The sequence below is a fragment of the Trichechus manatus genome, unplaced genomic scaffold, assembly GCF_000243295.1.
Source record: "Trichechus manatus latirostris isolate Lorelei unplaced genomic scaffold, TriManLat1.0 scaffold00111, whole genome shotgun sequence".
NCBI classification, from domain to species: Eukaryota; Metazoa; Chordata; class Mammalia; order Sirenia; family Trichechidae; genus Trichechus; species Trichechus manatus.
Window position 1 is genome coordinate 4,614,029 of NW_004444047.1, and position 17,220 is coordinate 4,631,248.

Here is a 17,220-nt window from a genome sequence, read left to right on the forward strand (position 1 = left end):
GGCTCCGCCCCTCGCGCGGGTGGGACCGCGGCCAGGTGAGCCCAGGCCCGCCCTCCCCACGTCACCGCGCGGGCGGCCCCAAGGGCCTCAGTTTCCCCATCTGCCCCACTGACGGCGGGAGGGGCGGGAAGGGGCTGTCACCTTCTTGCCGCCCAGAGTCATGGAGCACCCCAGCTCCGCACATGCACAACGTCGGCGAGGACCTAGGAGCCGAGCTGGGAGACACAGAGATGTCGCCCTTGGCGGGGCAGCTGGAGAGGCTGGTCTCCATCCCGCCCAACTCGCCAGAGCCCTTGGCAAAGGGGCCTTTCGTCCTCAGTCCACACTTCTGTAAAATGGGGGTGGTGGCCACGCCTGCGTCCCATGGCTGTGGTGGGGTTTAAGTGGTCTGGCTGGCCAAATGCCCCCAGCAGGCTGGCATGAAGTCAGGCCCCCAAGCAAGTCTGCCAGTCTCCAGACCGCCCCGGGCCTGCCGCTTTGCCTACCTGACCCCATCGGGCTCCACTCCTGCAAGCCCCCAGGGAGTCAGGTGTCTGGGCCTTGGGAGCTCCCACCTGCTTGGGCGTATGTGGGCACCTCTCCCAGCAGACAAGTCCCCCAGGCTGGCCAAAGCCTGGCGAAGGCCATGCTGACCTCCCAGGCATCCTCCTGCTCTGCGCCCACCTGCGTACTGGCTGTTCCAGAGACGGGCCACCTGCAGCAGAGGGCAGCAGGAGCCCCAGACAGGCCCTCAAGCCTTGGTGGTAGGCTCTGACCGCTTGTCCGTACTGGGTGGAGGTCTGGAGGCCTCCCACTCTGGCCAGCTCTTGACCCCTTCCTAGTACAATCTTCCCAGCCCAAGGCTCCATCCCACGTGCTCCCAGTGCCCTTCCCCTGCCATCCCCTGGAGTCATACTCAGCCCTCAAGGCCACCTCCTTGACCAGCCGCCCTGCCCCTGTCTGTCACCTCTGGGCAGCCACCCACCACTTTCTCTTCTTAGGCCTGCTCTCTTCCCCCGATCACCCTCCACCAAGCTCATTCTCCAACATACACGCCAGTCCCATCACTGGGGACTTCCGTGCCTGGCCCCCATGGGCCCTCCCCATGGGCTCTCCTCTTGATCCCCACCTCCTGTGTGCCTGGGCTAGCCAGACCTCAAGGCTCCCTATTCCCCACACCCACCAGGCTCCCACCTCCAGGACTTTGTTCACTGTTTCCACTGTCTGGAGTTGCATCTGAACTAACTCAGCCCTACAGTCCTTCACAGACTCTTCCAGAAAACAACTCATTCTATGAGGCCAGTATTACCCTGATACCAAAACCAAAGACACCACAAGAAAAGAAAACTACAGACCAATATCCCTTAGGAATACAGATGCAAAAATCCTCAACAAAGTACTAGCAAACCAAATCCAGCAACATATAAAAAGGATTTAACACTATGACCAAGTGGGATTTGTTTATCCCAGGAATGCAAGATTGGTTTAATGCCCCAAATCATTTAATGTAGTTCACTATTTCGAGAGAATAAAGACAAAAGCCAACATGATCGTTTCAATCGACACAGAAAACACATTTGACAAAATTCAATAATCTTTCATAATAAAAAGACTCAACAAACTCGGAATGAACGGGAACTTCCTCAATCTGGGTGATGCAAACAGTTAAGCGCTCAACTACTAACCAAAAGGTTCGTGGTTTGAACCCACTCAGAGGTGCCTCAGAAGAAAGGCCTGGCAATCTGCTTCTGAAAAGTCACAGCCTTGAAAACACTATGGAGCTCAGTTCTACTCTGACACACATGGGGTCGCCAAGAGTCAGAATTGACTCAATGACCCTGAGAATGTAGCCCCCGGAAGCTTTTAGCTCAGTCATGAAGTCACTCCCAACGTTTACCCCTCAGCCAAAGATTAGACAGCCCCATAAAACAAAATGAGACTAATGGGGCACAACAGTCCAGGGACAAGGACTGGAAGGCAGGAGGGGACAGGAAAGCTGGTAACAGGGAACCCAAGATCAAGATGGGGCAGTGTTGACATGTCCTGGGGTTGTTACCCACTGTCATAAAACAATGTGTACTGTTTGATGATAAACTATTTGTTCTGTAAACCTTCATCTAAATTACAATAAAAAAATTAAAAAAAAAAAAGCATTGACTCGATGGCAACTGTTTTTGTTCCTTAACCTGATAAAGGGTATCTACAAAATGGTTCAAAATCAGGAAAGACATGTGTCAGGGTTGTATCCTTTCACCATACTCATTCAATCTGTGTGCCAAGCAAACAATCGGAGAAGCTGGACTGTATGAAGAAGAACGGGGCATCAGGATTAGAAGAAGACTCATTAACAACCTGTGATATGCGGATGACACAACCTTGCTTGCTGAAAGCGAAGAGGATTTGAAGCACTTACCGATGAAGACCAAAGACTACAGCTTTCAGTAGGGATTACACCTCAACATAAAGAAAACAAAAATCTTCACAACTGGACCAATAAGCAACATCGTGATAAATGGAGAAAAGATTAAAGTTGTCAAGGATTTCATTCTACTTGTATCCACAATCAACGCCCATGGAACCAGCACTCAAGAAATCAAATGATGCATTGCATTGGGCGATCTGCTGCAAAAGACCTCTTTCGAGTGTTAAAAAGCAAAGATGTCACCTTGAAGACTAAGGTGCGCCTGACCCAAGCCATGGTGTTTTTAATCACCTCAAACGCATGCGAAAGCTGGACAATGAATAAGGAAGACCAAAGAATTGATGCCTTTGAATTATGGTGTTGGCAAAGAATATTGAACATACAATAGACTGTCAGAATGAAAAAATCTGTCTTGGAAGAAGTGAACTCTCAGGAGTGGAAGAAGTACAACTAGAATGCTGTTTAGAAGCAAGGATGGGGAAACTCATCTCACGTACTTTGGACATGTTATCAGGAGGGACCAATCCTTGGAGGAGGACATCATGCTCGGTAAAACAGAGGGTCAGCAAAAGAGAGGAAGACCCTCAAGAAGATGGACTGACACAATGGTTGCAAAACTGGACAGAAACATAGCAACGATTGTGAGGATGGCCCAGGACCAACTCGATGGCACCTAATAACAACAACAATGAAACAAACCCAGAGCTAACATCATACTTAATGGTGAAAGACTGAAGGCTTTCTCCTTAGCCTAGAATAAGACAAAGATGTCTGTTCTCATGACTTCTATTGAACATCGTACTGGAGGTTCTGGCCAGTGCAATGAGGCACGAAACAGAAATAAAAGGCATCCAGATTGGAAAGGAAGAAGTGAGACTACTCACAGATTAATTACCTGATTTTGTATACAGTATAGAAAATGCCAAGGAATCCACTAAAAACTATTAGAACTAATAAACAATTTCAGTTGTAGGACACAAGATCAATATACAAAATGCAATTCTTTGTCTAAAGGCGGAGTTAGCTCAAGCATCCCCCCTCCAGGCAGCTTCCCTGATCTCTGGGGGGTCATGTCTCCCTTTGTGGGGCTAGCACAGCCTTCCCTCCACTGACCACTGATCACACTTGGTTGTAACTGTCCCCCATCCCCACCAGCTCAGGCCTGGCACAGGGGGCACCCAAAGAACCCCGAAGGAGAAGTGGAACGTTGGCACTGGCAGCTGGGGGGGGTTGGGGGTTGCCTCGAAGGCTCGGGCGGCTGAGACAGAGCCCCCCACCCTGCCGTGAGGAGACCTGGCCTGCACATGCGCATGCATGGTGGGGGTGGGGGTGGGGGGCTGCAGTGAGAACAGATGGAGCCCACCGCCTCCTGCTGGTTCCATACCTGGGTGTGGCTCAGGCTGAGGAGTTGGGGGCGGGTTACAGCCACACTCCGGTTCAGCTCAGCAGCCAGGGAGGCCACGGGCAGGATGAGGCTCTTAGGTGGCCAGCAACTGACTTGGGTGGGGAGGGCAAGGAGGGCCAGGTGTGCCCCGGGAATGTCCTTGCTTCAGAGATGGACGCCAAGACCCCCAGCTCCACTCCGGAGGATGGATCAAGGGGGAGGCCATCCCTGCGCCCCAGCCTCCTCAGCCACACCTGGCCCTGCCCTGCACCTACCGGTGAGCCGACCAGGAGCCCAGCCCCAGGCCCAGGATGGGGGCGGAGGAGAGGAAGTGACGGGCCGAGGATGACAGTGATGTTGGTGACCACAGGGCTGTCGGGGAATTTCAGACTCCAGCTCCACCCAGCCTGGGAAAGCGCCGGGGAGGCCCCGAGCAGCACCTTCCAGGCTATGATCCTCAGTGCCCACCCACCATGCAGCCCCGGGGACAAGAGGGTTAGCTCCATTCATTCACCCAGGGGTCCCCACGGGCCTTCCTGCCAGCTGGCCAAGTGGCTTCTGTCCCTCTGTAGAAGCTGCTGGGAGTGTCAGGGAACTCTCAGGAGTGGACTCTTCCAGGCCACTTCACCCAAGAGGAAGCTCAGTGGAGGGCGGTCCCGCAGGGGCCGAGAGGGACGCACCCCTGAAGGCTCCCACCGTGCGGCTCCTGACTGAGGTCCCCAGCGGACGGCGCGGTGGTCACTGCCTGGGGCAGCGTGGGGGGCGGCGGGAGACCATGCTGGGTGGCTGCTGGGCTCTGAGCCTTCCAGAGGCGTGTGGTCCGTGTGTATACACGCATGTGGGTACGTGTTGGCACCGTATGCATGTGTGTTCACACTATCAAGGAGGCAGGCCACCCCCCCCACGCGCTACAGTTCTCTCCTATGGTGTCTACCCCGTCTTCTCAAAGTCGAGCCTGGTTGAGGTGCCTGAGGCCTGGAGCTGCTGGGGGCAGGGCAGAAACCGCTCTGTCTCCAAAGAGACAGCCCCTGCCGAGTAAGGGCGGCTCTGCGGCCCCCACCTGCCGGGGGTCATCACCTCACAGACCCCACGTGAGCCGTGGCTCCGCACACCCACGTACTGGCATGGACGGAGACTCAGACAGGGCCGGCATGCGAGCTTGCCTGAGGGAGGTTATATGTGTGCGTGTGTGTGCTTGCCGTGTGTGCTTGCCTGTGCGTGAGTGGGACGGGGTCCTGCAGGGCTGGGCCCCCCCAGGCTCTCCTCTGACACCTGCAGAAGTGGCCTGGCTGTGGTGACGAAGCCGGGGCCTCGCGTGACCACAGTGTCAGGGAGTTACCATTAGTGGTGACCAGCCTGGCCCGTCTGTGGGAGCCGCAGGGCGAGGGGGTGGGGACCCAGCCTAAGGAGAGAGACCAGGTCCCTTGGGTGCCCTCACTCTTACTCACCCACACTCAGACATACGTACCCATACACATACATGTACTCATTCTCTCTCACACACACACACGTACGTATGCTGACACTCACTCAGGCACACTCACACTCACACATCCTCACACTACCCGGCACGTAGGCAGGCTCTGCACAGGCCCAGGCTCCACCTCACAGCTCGTTAACCCCGCAGGCCTGCGTGGGCGGGTGCTTTCTCCCATTTCACAGAGGATCGTGCTGAGGCTGGGGAAGGCTGGGCACTTGCACCAAGAGCAGGGACCCTCACCGTGGGCCAGGCTCCGCGCTTGCTGGGGTCACCCCATGTCATCATCACGACATGAATGAGCATCATCCTCGTGTCACCAATGAAGACACCGAGGCTCAGAGACACTGAGTAACTCGCCCAAAGTCACACAGCAGATGGTGGAGCAGCCCCAGCCCCGCTCCGGCACACAGCTGCGGGCTGGGATGAGAACCCTGGGTGCCCCCCCTCTGCCCAGCCTCACACTAACTCTTGTTTCTTCCCCGTCAGTTTCCCGCCCCTCCTTCCTCTTCCCAGAATCCTTCTCCGGAAGAGAAGCAAAAGCAGAAATCAAAACCAAAAGCCTCCTATAAAGGCCCAGCCACCAGCCCCGCCAGGGAACCCGACGCTGGCCCAAGGGGTGCATGGCGCGACCTGAGCCCCACCAGTGGAGCCCTCCACGCTCACAGGTCCCCAAGGCCGGCCACCGGGTCCTCAGCCCTGTGCCAGGCCCAGAACACGGCGCAGCTGGGTGGTCAGTAGGGACCTCACTCAGCTCTCTGTCCCCCGGCACACACTGGACACCCCACCTCCCAGGGCACACACAGGATCTAACTGCCAAGGCTACCCCAGGTGGGGTACGGAGGGTGCGGGAGGGGCTCACCCCGACTCCCCACTGCAAGCTGGCCCCACCTCCCTCCTGGCTGTGGACGCTCAGGCTGGCCCTCAGATGTCCTCACAGCAAGCTCTCCCTGTGACCGCCCTGTGCCCCACCCAGCTCTAAGGGCTGACGCTGGACGGGCTGCTCTCTCTAGCGGGCCAGGGCCAGGGTCCCTGGGGTCCCCAATGAATGCCCTGGCTCCCACGCCGCCACCTCCCAGGCCCCCAGCCTTGGGGCCACCCCACTGACCTGATGGTGCTAACCCAACACATCACTCTCCTGCTGCCGAGGGTCGGGCTGGGGTCAGGTGTCCTGGGGCCCAAGGAGGCCATGCGACTCAGGGGCTGCAGGGAGTGGTGGAGGTCCACATGTCCCCGCACTGCCCGGCCCAACGCCTGGCCTGCCGTGCCCGCTTTCTCCTGCTAACAGCCGCCTGCCGCATCTGGTGCCTGGGGCCGCAGGCTTCCTCCCTCCCGGCACTTCCTGCCTGCCGCCAGGCCCCTAGCTGGCGCCACTTCCTGCCCTCCCACCCCTTCGGGGATCTGACGCCCACCTGAGGCCCAGAGCTGCAACCACCTCACTGATGGGCCTGGTGGGCGTCAGTCCCGTCCCACCAGCGCTTTCTCCCGGCTGTGGTCACAGATGCGGCTCTCCGGGCTCAAGGTCAGCTGTGTCCCCATGGGGGAAGCTCCCCGCTGGCCCCCATGGCACCTCTGCAGACCACAGGGGCCCCTCCCAGCCCAGAGCACGGGCCTGCCTCCTGGCACCAGGGTGCCTGCCCAGCATGAGCCAGTGGGGCACACCACGCGGGGGCTCAGAGCATGCTCCTTCCCACCTTCGGAAGCTGACCCAGCTCTACCCTCCAGGCTGCCCCAGGAGGCCCTTCTGGTTTCACAGTGGCCAACTCACCTGCCCTTTGACACCAAGCCTGGGCCCCGGCATTTCTCAATCACTGCCCCTTCCTTCCCCCATCCTCTCTTCCCCAGGCAGCTGCAGCCTCTAGGCTAGCAGGCCCCAGCAGGGCCTTCATGGAGCCCCCTCCCACAGCACTCTGCTGGCTCTGCAAACACCTGAATTTCTAGAGAGCACTTCATGATGCAGCATGGCCAGGAGCTCTCCTGTCACCCTCGGTCACTGTCCCCGGTCCCACCCCCAGGCTTTCTCCGCCCCCACCAAGCCCCGTTCCTTCCCTGCCCAGGCCCAGGTGGGGCAGGGATTCGAACCCAGGCCATTCAGCGCTTAACACCCATGGCCCTGCCTCTCCTCCCCTGAGCATGAGTCTCAAGGGCCTAACTCTCCCAGTAGGACACCGTCAAGTTGGGGGGTGACGGCCAGAGAAAGGGTGCTCTCTGGGGCCGAGGGCACCACAATGGCAGGGTTCGAGGGGGACAGAAGGCCACAGACCACAGGAACCCTGGGAGGCCTCATCTTCTTGGCCTCCATGTTTCCTAGGAGACGGGCACGTGTCCCCCCACCACATGCCCGTGGCTGCAGCAGCGACAGGCCCTGGACACCACCTCTCAGGACTGGCTGTGCAGTCCCCTAACTGTCCCGGGCTGGGGTGTGGGGCTGGGGGCGGTCCTGGGCCCAGCTGTGTCTGTACCCCAGTCCCGCTGCTGAGGCTCCAAGCCACCGTGGGGAACGTGTTGGGGGCCACAGACCACCTCCGGTCTCCCAGAGGGTAAGGAGCTTTGGGTTTGTGTCTGGGGCTTCCTTTGGGTGGACACAGCTGCCCTGGCCTCCCTAAGCCTGCGCCAGCCTCTGTGCCCACAGACGGCGAGGGTAGACCACACCTTCCGCAGAAAGCTGGCCACCACAGACAGGCAGGTGGTGGGCGGCGAGGGGAGGGCTGGGGTGCCTCTTCTCCTTCCCCTTTTCAGCCTGGACAGGGTTGGGAAAGGGCAACCATCCCAGCTCTGTCCTTCACCCGTTGTGTGACCTCAGCTACTAACTTGGCCCCTCTGAGCCTCAGTTTTGCCATCTGTGAAGTGGGCACTGAGGATTGAGATAAAATTGCAGGTGAGGAATCCCTGGGCCAGGCTCTGGCCATGGAATAGCCAGGACAATCCAGGGGGCAGCTTCAGGGTGAACTTGGGCGTCGTGGGGCTGTGGGAGCCCAGGTGAGGTACCAGGCCCACTGGCACAGGGTCGGGGAGGCTTTCCGAAGGAGGGAGGGCCAGGTCTGACAGAGGAGGATGAGATTGCTGGGATGGGGGAGGGATGAGGGAGTTGCAGGCAGGCCAGGGTTGTAGGGGGAGCAGCACCCTGGGTGGGGAGGAAGTCAAGGGCAGTGAGGCCCGAGGCCCTGAAAGGCTGGGGATGCAGGCATCGGGTAAGGACTGGGATTCGCCAGCTCTCCACGGGAAGTCCCAACGCTCTCTGGATAGACAGATGGACAGATGGGTGGATGAAGAGACCTGAGGTTGGTGCAGGAGTCAGACCCTGCCCCCTACCCCTGCCCCACGAGTGCGTCCAAGGACGCAAACACAGCAGAGGCAGAAGTGGACAGGGAGGGCCACGCGCCACCCAGATCCTGTTCCAGGGTAGACCTGGTCCAGCACTTTGAACCTGTGGGGGAGTCTGGGCCCAGAGGAAACAGGCTGGCCTGGGGACCCCCATGGAGGTCAGGAACCTTGGGCTGTGTGACCTAGGCAGGCGCTCCCTCTCTGGGTCTCAGTTTCCCCATGTGCCCTCCCATCCCCAGAGGCAGCATTGTATCACTATGGTGGATAACACTGATGTTGTTGTTGTTGGGTGCCGTCAAGTTGGTTCCGACTCATAGCGACCCTCTGTACAACAGAACAAAACCCTGCCCGGTCCTGTGCCATCCTCACAATCGTTGCTGTGTTTGAGCCCATTATTGCAGCCACCGTGTCAATCCATCTTGTCAAGGATCTTCCTCTTTTTCACTGACTCGCTACTTTACCAAGCATGATGTCCTTCTCCAGGGATTGGTCCCTCCTGATCACATGTCCAAAGTGTGTGAGATGAGGTTTCTCCATCCTCGCTTCTAAGGAGCATTCTGGCTGTACTTCTTCCAAGACAGATTTGTTCGTTTTTCTGGCGGTCCATGATGTATTAGATACTCTTCTCCAGCATCATAATTCAAAGTCATCAGTTCTTCATCAGTCTTCCTTATTCATTGTCCAGCTTTCACACGCATATGAGGCAATTGAAAACACTATGGTTTGGGTCAGGAGCACCTTGGTCCTTAGAGTGACATCTTCACTTTTTAACACTTCAAAGAGATCTCTTGCAGGAGATTTGCACAATGCAATACATCCTCTAATTTCTTGACCGCTGCTGCCATGGGCGTTGATTATGGATCCAAGCGAAAAGAAATCCTTGACAACTTGCATATTTTCTCCATTTGTCATGATGTTGCTTATTGGTCCAGCTGTGAGGATTTTTGTTTTCTTTATGTTGAGGTGTCATCCACACTGAAGGCTGTGGGCTTTGACCTTCATCACTGCGTGCTTCAAGTCCTCTTCACTTGCAGCAAGCAAGGTTGTGTCATCTGCATATTGCAGGTTGTTAATGAGTCTTCCTCCAATCCTGATGCCATGTTCTTCTTCATATAGTCCAGCTTCTCGGATTATTTGCTCAGCATACAGATTGAATAGGTATGATGGAAGGATACAATCCTGACGCACACCTTTCCTAAATTTAAACCATGCAGTATCCCCTTGTTCTGTTTGAACAACTGCCTCTTGGTCTATGTATAGGTTCCTTACAAGCACAATTAAATGTTCTGAAATTCCCATTCTTTGCAATGCTATCCATAATTTGTTACGATCCACACAGTCAAATGCCTTTGCATAGTCAATAAAACACAGGTAAACATGTTTCTGGTATTCTTTGCTTTCAGCCATGATCCATCTGACATTAGCAATGATATCCCTTGTTCCACTTCCTCTTCTGAATTCAGCTTGAATTTCTGGCAGTTCCCTGTCAAAGTACTGTTGTAATTGCTTTCGAATGATCTTCAGTAAAATTTTCTTTGTGTGTGATATTAATGATATTGTTCAATAATTTCCACATTGTGTTGGATCTCCTTTCTTTGGAATGGGCACAGATATGGATCTCTTCCAGTTGGTTGGCCAGGTAGCAGTCTTCCAAATTTCTTGGCATAGACAAATGAGTGCTTCCAGCATCCGTTTGCTGAAACATCTCAGTTGGTATTCTGTCAGTTCCTGGAGCTTTGTTTTTTGCCAATGCCTTCAGTGCAGCTTGGACTTCTTTCAGTACCATTGGTTCTTGATCACATGCTACCCCCTGAAATGGCTGAACTTTGACCAATTCTTTTTGGTTCAGTGACTCTGCGTATCCCTTCCATCTTCTTTCGATGCTTCCTGCGTTGTTTAATATTTTCCCCATAGAATCCTTCAATATTGCAACTTAAGCCTTGAATTTTTTCTTCAGTTCTTTTTTTTCATTGTGCTTTAAGTGAAAGTTTACAGTTCAAGTTAGTTTCTCATACTCTTCAGTTCTTTCTGCTTGAGAAATGTCCAGCGTGTTCTTCCCGTATGGTTTTCTATCTCACTTATGATTTTGCATGTTTCATTATTGTCTTCTTGAGCTGCCCTCTGAAATCTTCTGTTCAGCTCTTTTACTTCCTCATGTCTTCCTTTTGCTTTAGCTACTCTATGTTCAAAAGCAACTTTCAGAGTCTCTTCTGACATCCATTTTGGTCTTTTCTTTCTTTCCTGTCTTTTTAATGACCTCTTGCTTTCTTCATGTATATTGTCCTTGATATTATTCCACAACTCATCTGGTCTTGGTCATGAGTGTTCAATGCATCAAATCTATTCTTGAGATGGTCTCTAAATTCAGGTGGGATATACTCAAGGTCATACTTTGGCTCTCATGGACGTGTTCTAATTTTCTTCAACTTCAACTTGAACTTGCATATGAGCAATTGATGGTCTGTTCTGCAGTCAGGCCCCGGCCTTATTCTGATTGATGATATTAAGCTTTTCCATCGTCTCTTTCCACAGATGTAGTCAGTTTGATTCCTGTGTATTCTATCTGGCGAGGTCCACGGGTATAGTCGCCATTCACATTGTTTAAAAAAGGTATTTGCAATGAAGAAGTCATTGGTCTTGCAAAAGTCTGTCATGTGATCTCTGGCATCCTTTCTATCACCAAGGCCATACTTTCCAACTACCAATCCTTTTTTGTTTCCAACTTTTGTATTCTAATCGCCAGTAATTATCAATGCATCTTGCTTCCTTGTTTGATCAATTTCAGACTGAAGACGCTGGTAAAAATCTTCAGTTTCTTCATCTTTGGCCCTAGCGGTTGGCGCGTAAATTTGAATAATAGTCATATTAACTGGTCTTCCTTGTAGGCATATGGATATTATCCTACCACTGACAGCGCTGTACTTCAGGACAGATCTTGAAATGTTCTTTTTGACGACGAACGCGACGCCATTCCTCTTCAAGTTGTCATTCCCAGCATAGTAGACCATACGATTGTCCGATTCCAATGGCCAATACCAGCCCATTTCAGCTCACTAATGCCTAGGCTATCAATGTTTATGTGTTCCATTTCATTTTTCACTATCTCGATTTTCCTGGATTCCACGTTCCGATTACTAATGGATGTTTGCAGCTGTTTCTTCTCATTTTGAGTTGTGCCACATCAGCAAATGAAGGTCTCGAAAGCTTGACTCCATCCACACCATTAAGGTCAACTTTACTTTGAGGGGACAGCTCCTCCCCAGTCGTATTTTGAGTGCCTTCCAACCTGCGGGGCTCATCTTCCAGCACTATATCAGGCAATGTTCTGCTGCTGTTCATAAGGTTTTCACTGGCTAATTTTTTCAGAAGTAGGCTGCCAGGTCCTTCTTCCTAGTCTGTCTTAGTCTGGAAGCTCAGCTGAAACCTGTCACCATGGGCGACCCTGCTCGTGTTTGAAATACCAGTGACATAGCTTCCAGTATCACAGCAACATGCAAACCACCACAGTACGGCAAACTGGCAGACACGTGGTGGAACACTGACATTAGAAATCCTGAAAACAATAATTGTGGCTCCAGAGTGTTACCCTGTTCTGTCAATAACTGTGGTAAGCACCCTGCACCAGGACCCAGGCAGCGAGATATGGGGCTGGGGCAGGGCTAGGGGTCGCCAGCAGCCCTGGTCTCCCCTCACCCTGCTTTTCCACATTGCAGCTCCCACTCCCCACCCCCCAGGGCTGGTGTCTCAGTCTGCCAGGCTTAGGATCTCCCCCCATGGCCAGAGCCAGGGCACTCACTGGGTGGGAGTCAGCCAGCAGGGCTGGGCAGGTGCCAAGGGTCAGCCTGGAGGAGAAGAGGGAGCATAAGTTTTCACTCTGGGTTCCAGGCACTTGCAGCCAGTCAGGAGTGCAGCGAGCCCCAGCCTAGCACTAACTCTGCGGCCCAGCCACCAAGCCCACCTCACCCTGGCACCTTCTCATCTTGGTGCTCACAGCCCGAGAGGCTGGTCCTGTCCTCATCTCCACTAAACCGAAGAGGAGACTGAGGTTCAGAGAGGAGGGGCACCTACTGGGTCCTGGCCAGGGAAGGGTGGAGACTTGGGCTGGTGCCTGGGGACCTCCCCCTTCCCCAGCCCCAGCGCCCACCTGCCACCTTGAGGATCAGCTCGGTCACTGATGGTGCCAAAGAAAGTCTGCCTGGCTCCGTGAGGACACTGGACCCAGGGAGGGGCGGGCAGGCACCCCCCATTGGGAAAATCTCAAGCTCTCAAAACAAGCCACTTTGTACCAGCCCCTTCCACAGGGCCTGGGTCCGCCCCACAGCCAGCCTGGCCAGGCCAAGCCCCTGGCATGGAGAGTGGAGAGGGGGCAGGCCAGCCCTGGGACCTACCTGCCACTCCCCCTGGGCAGCTGGGTGGCTGGGGCAAGCTTCTTCCCCTCTCTGAGCCTCACTCTGCTCGCTGGAAGATGGGGCCACAGCCTGCTTTCAGAGTTGGGCTCTGAGAATTCCCGGGCTGCCCTTTCGGTTGCTGCAGGAGCCCTAGAGGGTAGGGCTCTGCCTAGGGTCACACGGTATAATGGGTTGAATGGTGACCCCAAAAAAAGATATGTCCACATCCTAACTGTCCCCTCAAAAAAAAACCAAACCTGTTGCTGTCGAGTTGATTCCGACTCATAGGACAGAGTAGAACTGCCCCACAGGATTTCCAAGGAGCGCCTGGTAGATTCAAACTGCCGACCTCTTGGTTAGCAGCCGAGCTCTTAACTGCTGTGCCACCAGGGCTCCTCCTAACCCCCGGGACCTGTGAATGTGACCTTATTTGGAAAGGGGTCTTTGCAGGTGTGCTTAGTGAAGGACCCTGAGCTGAGGTCATCCTGGATTAGCCAGGGGGGCCGAAATCCAATGCCAGGTGTCCTTACAAGAGACACACAGAGGGAAGACGCTCACGTGGAGACGGAGGCAGAGACTGGAGTGATGCGGCCACCGTGAAGCTGGGAGGGACAGGGAACTTCCCCTGCAGCCTCGGGAGGCAGCGTCACCCTGCTGACACCTTGATTTTGGCCCAGTGACACTGCTTTCAGACTCCCAGGCTGCCCTTCCTTGGCCCAGTCAAGCCATTCCACCATGGGGCAGCCTCCGGAACTGGGAGAGAAGACATTTCCGTTGTTCTGACCCACCCGGTGTGTAGGCTTTGTTACGGCAGCACGGGATGCCCACATATGGGGACAGGACAGAGTCCTTTCCCTGGACGAACTGCAAGCTCCACTCACAGCCTTGTCCAAATCGGGGTCGTGCCTGGCCGGGAGACCCTGGCTCTGCCAGGCTATGGGTAGCCCCCCTCCTCTTGCTGGATGTGGACTTCCCCGAGCCAGCCTCCTGCAGGTCCACAGCCTGGAGGCAGCCCACCTCCTCCTGCTGGATGGGGGCCTCCCCGAGCCAGCCTCCTGCAGGTCCACAGCCTGGAGGCAGCCCACCTCCTCCTGCTGGATGGGGGCCTCCCCGAGCCAGCCTCCTGCAGGTCCACAGCCTGGAGGCAGCCCACCTCCTCCTGCTGGATGGGGGCCTCCCCGAGCCAGCCTCCTGCAGGTCCACAGCCTGGAGGCAGCCTACCTCCTCCAGCAGCTTTGTGCTCAGGGTTGGCCTGTACCATCCCCGCCTCACCCACTCTTCCCAGCAGACTTGCTGACCCTCCTCCTGACCCCCAGCCAGCTTTTCTTGGCTCAGTGGAGTCATGTCCACCATGGAGCAGAGGCCAGGCTGGTTCCCTGGTCAAGCACAAGGGCCCCACCCTGCTCCCCACCCTGGGCCCCAACTCTGGGCCTATCACGCAGGACCACCACGCCCCATCCCAGGCACATGCAATTGCCTCCACCTGGAAACTGAGTCCTCCCCAACAAATGCTCCCTTATCCGTCACCAGAATGGAACCATCTAGAACCTCGTCCCCTTCTCTGAAATATTCAACTCAGTGGCACAGCCCTACTGGCCAGAATGTCACCCCATGTGTATCCCCAGCACCGCCATGGGCCCCACTGAACCCCAGGTCAATACTTGGGCAGGCCCAAGAGATGGACGATGGGCAGACAGGGTCAGTGCCACGTTCACACACGCAGACCCAGTCAAACCCTGGACGAGGCTGTAGCCAGAACATGCCTAGACCCTCCCTCAGAGCACCCAGTGAAGAATTTGTGACTCAGAGCTAATGTGACTCTCAACAATAGCATCTTTCAAAGAACTGATATCCAGGATAGCTAAGTCCTCAGAAAATGGTGGCATGTTGGGGACTCAGAGGCCCCCGGTGGCTTCTCCTGTGTCCGGGGGACAAGTGCAGAAAGAGGCCCCCAGGCACAGCTGCCCTGTGGGCCTGGGTTACTAAGGACGAGGAGCAAGATGAAGGTGACCGTCTTGGACGCTTGGCCCTCGAGCTCTGTTGATGCCCTCACACCCTGGATGCTCCCCAGCCTCCTCTCCCCAGACTGGGAGCGAGCATTCTGGAGCGGTGCTGCATCTGTGGGGGTCTCTGTGCAGTGGGAGTGGGGCTCACAGAGCCTGCTGCAGAGGTGATGCCCAAGGAGCCCTGGAGAGGCCCAGCCGGGCAGGGGAGATGGAGGCTGGGGTTCCGGGCAGAGAGGCCCGTCCTCATCGTCAGGGGACAAGACCAGGGGTCCACCCAAGGCGGGGGCAGGGGGAGGACAGCAGGGCTGGAGCTGAGTCCTCTCTTGTCTTTCAACACCCTCCTGCCCAAACCCAGAGTAGGCAGCGAGGGTAATGAGCGCCCAGGGGCAATCTCTAAGTTGCACCCCCCACTCCCTACCCCCAATTTCAAGATGAAGAGACATTGATAGCGGCAACATGTCAGCAGAAATGCCTTCCCCTCTCTTGTCTGGCTGCCCCAGTAGGGCGACGTTCATATTTGTGGCACCTCAGAATGTCATTCTGCACCTTGTCTGGCACCCCCGTGGACTTGCCCCTTCTCTGTCCCCTCCCCGCCTCGCTGTGCCTCTGCCTAAACCACAAGCCAGCAGAGATTTTCTCAGGATTCACACTTCAGTTCATCACAAAAACCCACAGCTCCCACCTTTTCACTGCTTGAGAGCACATTCTTGAGAGCGGTGACGTGACAGCCCACACCCCGGGTTCCTGGCACCTCGCTCCCTCGAGGCTGTGGCCACCCTCGCCAGCCCTGCCCCCTCCTAGACTTCGGAGCCTCGCTGCTTCTGCCTGACCAGCACTCCCCTTCTGGTTCCCTCTTCCAACGAGAGGGGCTGCCCCACCACGTGGCCCACTTGGGCCTCAGGCTCCTCATCCGAGGAGAGGGGGTTGTCTTGAGGCCCCCTCGCATGATGGGCGGGCAGGGTTGCCCCAGGGGCACGTGGTCACTAGGTGTCATGGACTGAATCATGTCCTCCCAAAATATATTGGAACCCTAACTGCTATACCTGTGGACGTGACCCCGTTTGGAAGTAGGATTGCCTTTTACGTTGTTTCTGTTCTGCGCCGTTGAGTCGATTCTGACTCAGAGCGACCCTACAGGACAGAATAGAACTGCCCACAGGGTTTCCTAGGCCGTAAGCTTTAAGGAAGCAGATCACTAAGTCTTTTTTCCCGTGGAATGGCTGGTGGGTTTGAACAACCAACATTTCCGTTAGCAGCCAAGCGCTTAACCACTGTGACACCAGGCCTCCTTTTATGCTAATGAGACCGTATCAGCGTAGAGTGTGCCCTGAACGAAACCACTTCTGAGTTACAAAACAAGCAGATCAGACACAGATGGGGTGCATACTGGGGAAGACAGGTGCCATGTGAGGGTCCTCAAGAACCAAGGAGCCCCCGGGCTGCCCACAAGGAAGGACTCGCCACAGCCAAGACCCTGGTTGGGCTCCCAGCCTCCGGAACTGTGAGGCAATCAACGTCTGTTCTTAAAGCCGCCACTTTTGGCATTTGTATTACAGCAGCACTGGGAGACTAAGGGAGCCCTGGTGGCACAGCGGTTAAAGAGCTCAGGCTGCTAACCAAAAGATTGGCGGTTCAGATCCACCAGCCACTCCTTGGAAACTCTATGGGGCAGTTCTACTCTGCCCTATAGGGTCACTATGAGTTGGAATCGACTCGACAGCAACGGGTTTGGTTGGGTTTTTTTATTAATTTGTTTTAGACTAAGACACTAAGGTTCTGTTGTCACACTGTGTCCGGAAGGGAGGAGATGCCAAAGGAGTGGTCCCCTGGGAAGGCCCCACTCAGAGCCCACAGACACTAGCCCACTGTACTCATCGGGGCCAGCCAGTGCCCTGCTGCAGCCGGGCCCTGCAGGTCTGGCCCCTCGGGGGGAGGGAATACGTGCTCGGCCTCCCCACCTGCCCGCTGTCGCCCATTCTAAGCTGCGTTCTCACTGCATGGGTGTCCACCTCCGTGCCTTTTCCCCACCCCGGACAGTTCCCTCGGCCTGGAGCACCAACTCTCTGGGCCACTCTCCTGCCCTCGTCCAGACCTCACTCTCTCTGGGCTGGATCCCGCTGCCCTTGTTCAACACAGGCCTCAGCCCGAGAGACCCATCGGCCCAAACCGGCCCCCTCAGCCCCCCCTCTCCCCACTACTCCCGTGTGTGTCCATTGACAGCCTGCTCCTCCCCGAGACCA

General features: G+C 55.6%; 1 protein-coding gene across 1 annotated transcript in view; it reads right to left on the bottom strand.

The window, feature by feature from the left end:
* SH3BP2 (SH3 domain binding protein 2) overlaps positions 1-6,684 on the bottom strand; it is a 20,988-nt gene extending 14,304 nt beyond the window's left edge. Inside the window, exon 1 of the mRNA XM_004383512.2 lies at positions 6,371-6,684. Coding sequence (XP_004383569.1) covers positions 6,371-6,453 — 83 coding nt within the window. The 5' untranslated portion in view covers positions 6,454-6,684. The remainder of the gene's footprint in view (positions 1-6,370) is intronic.
* Positions 6,685-17,220: the final 10,536 nt, after the last annotated feature.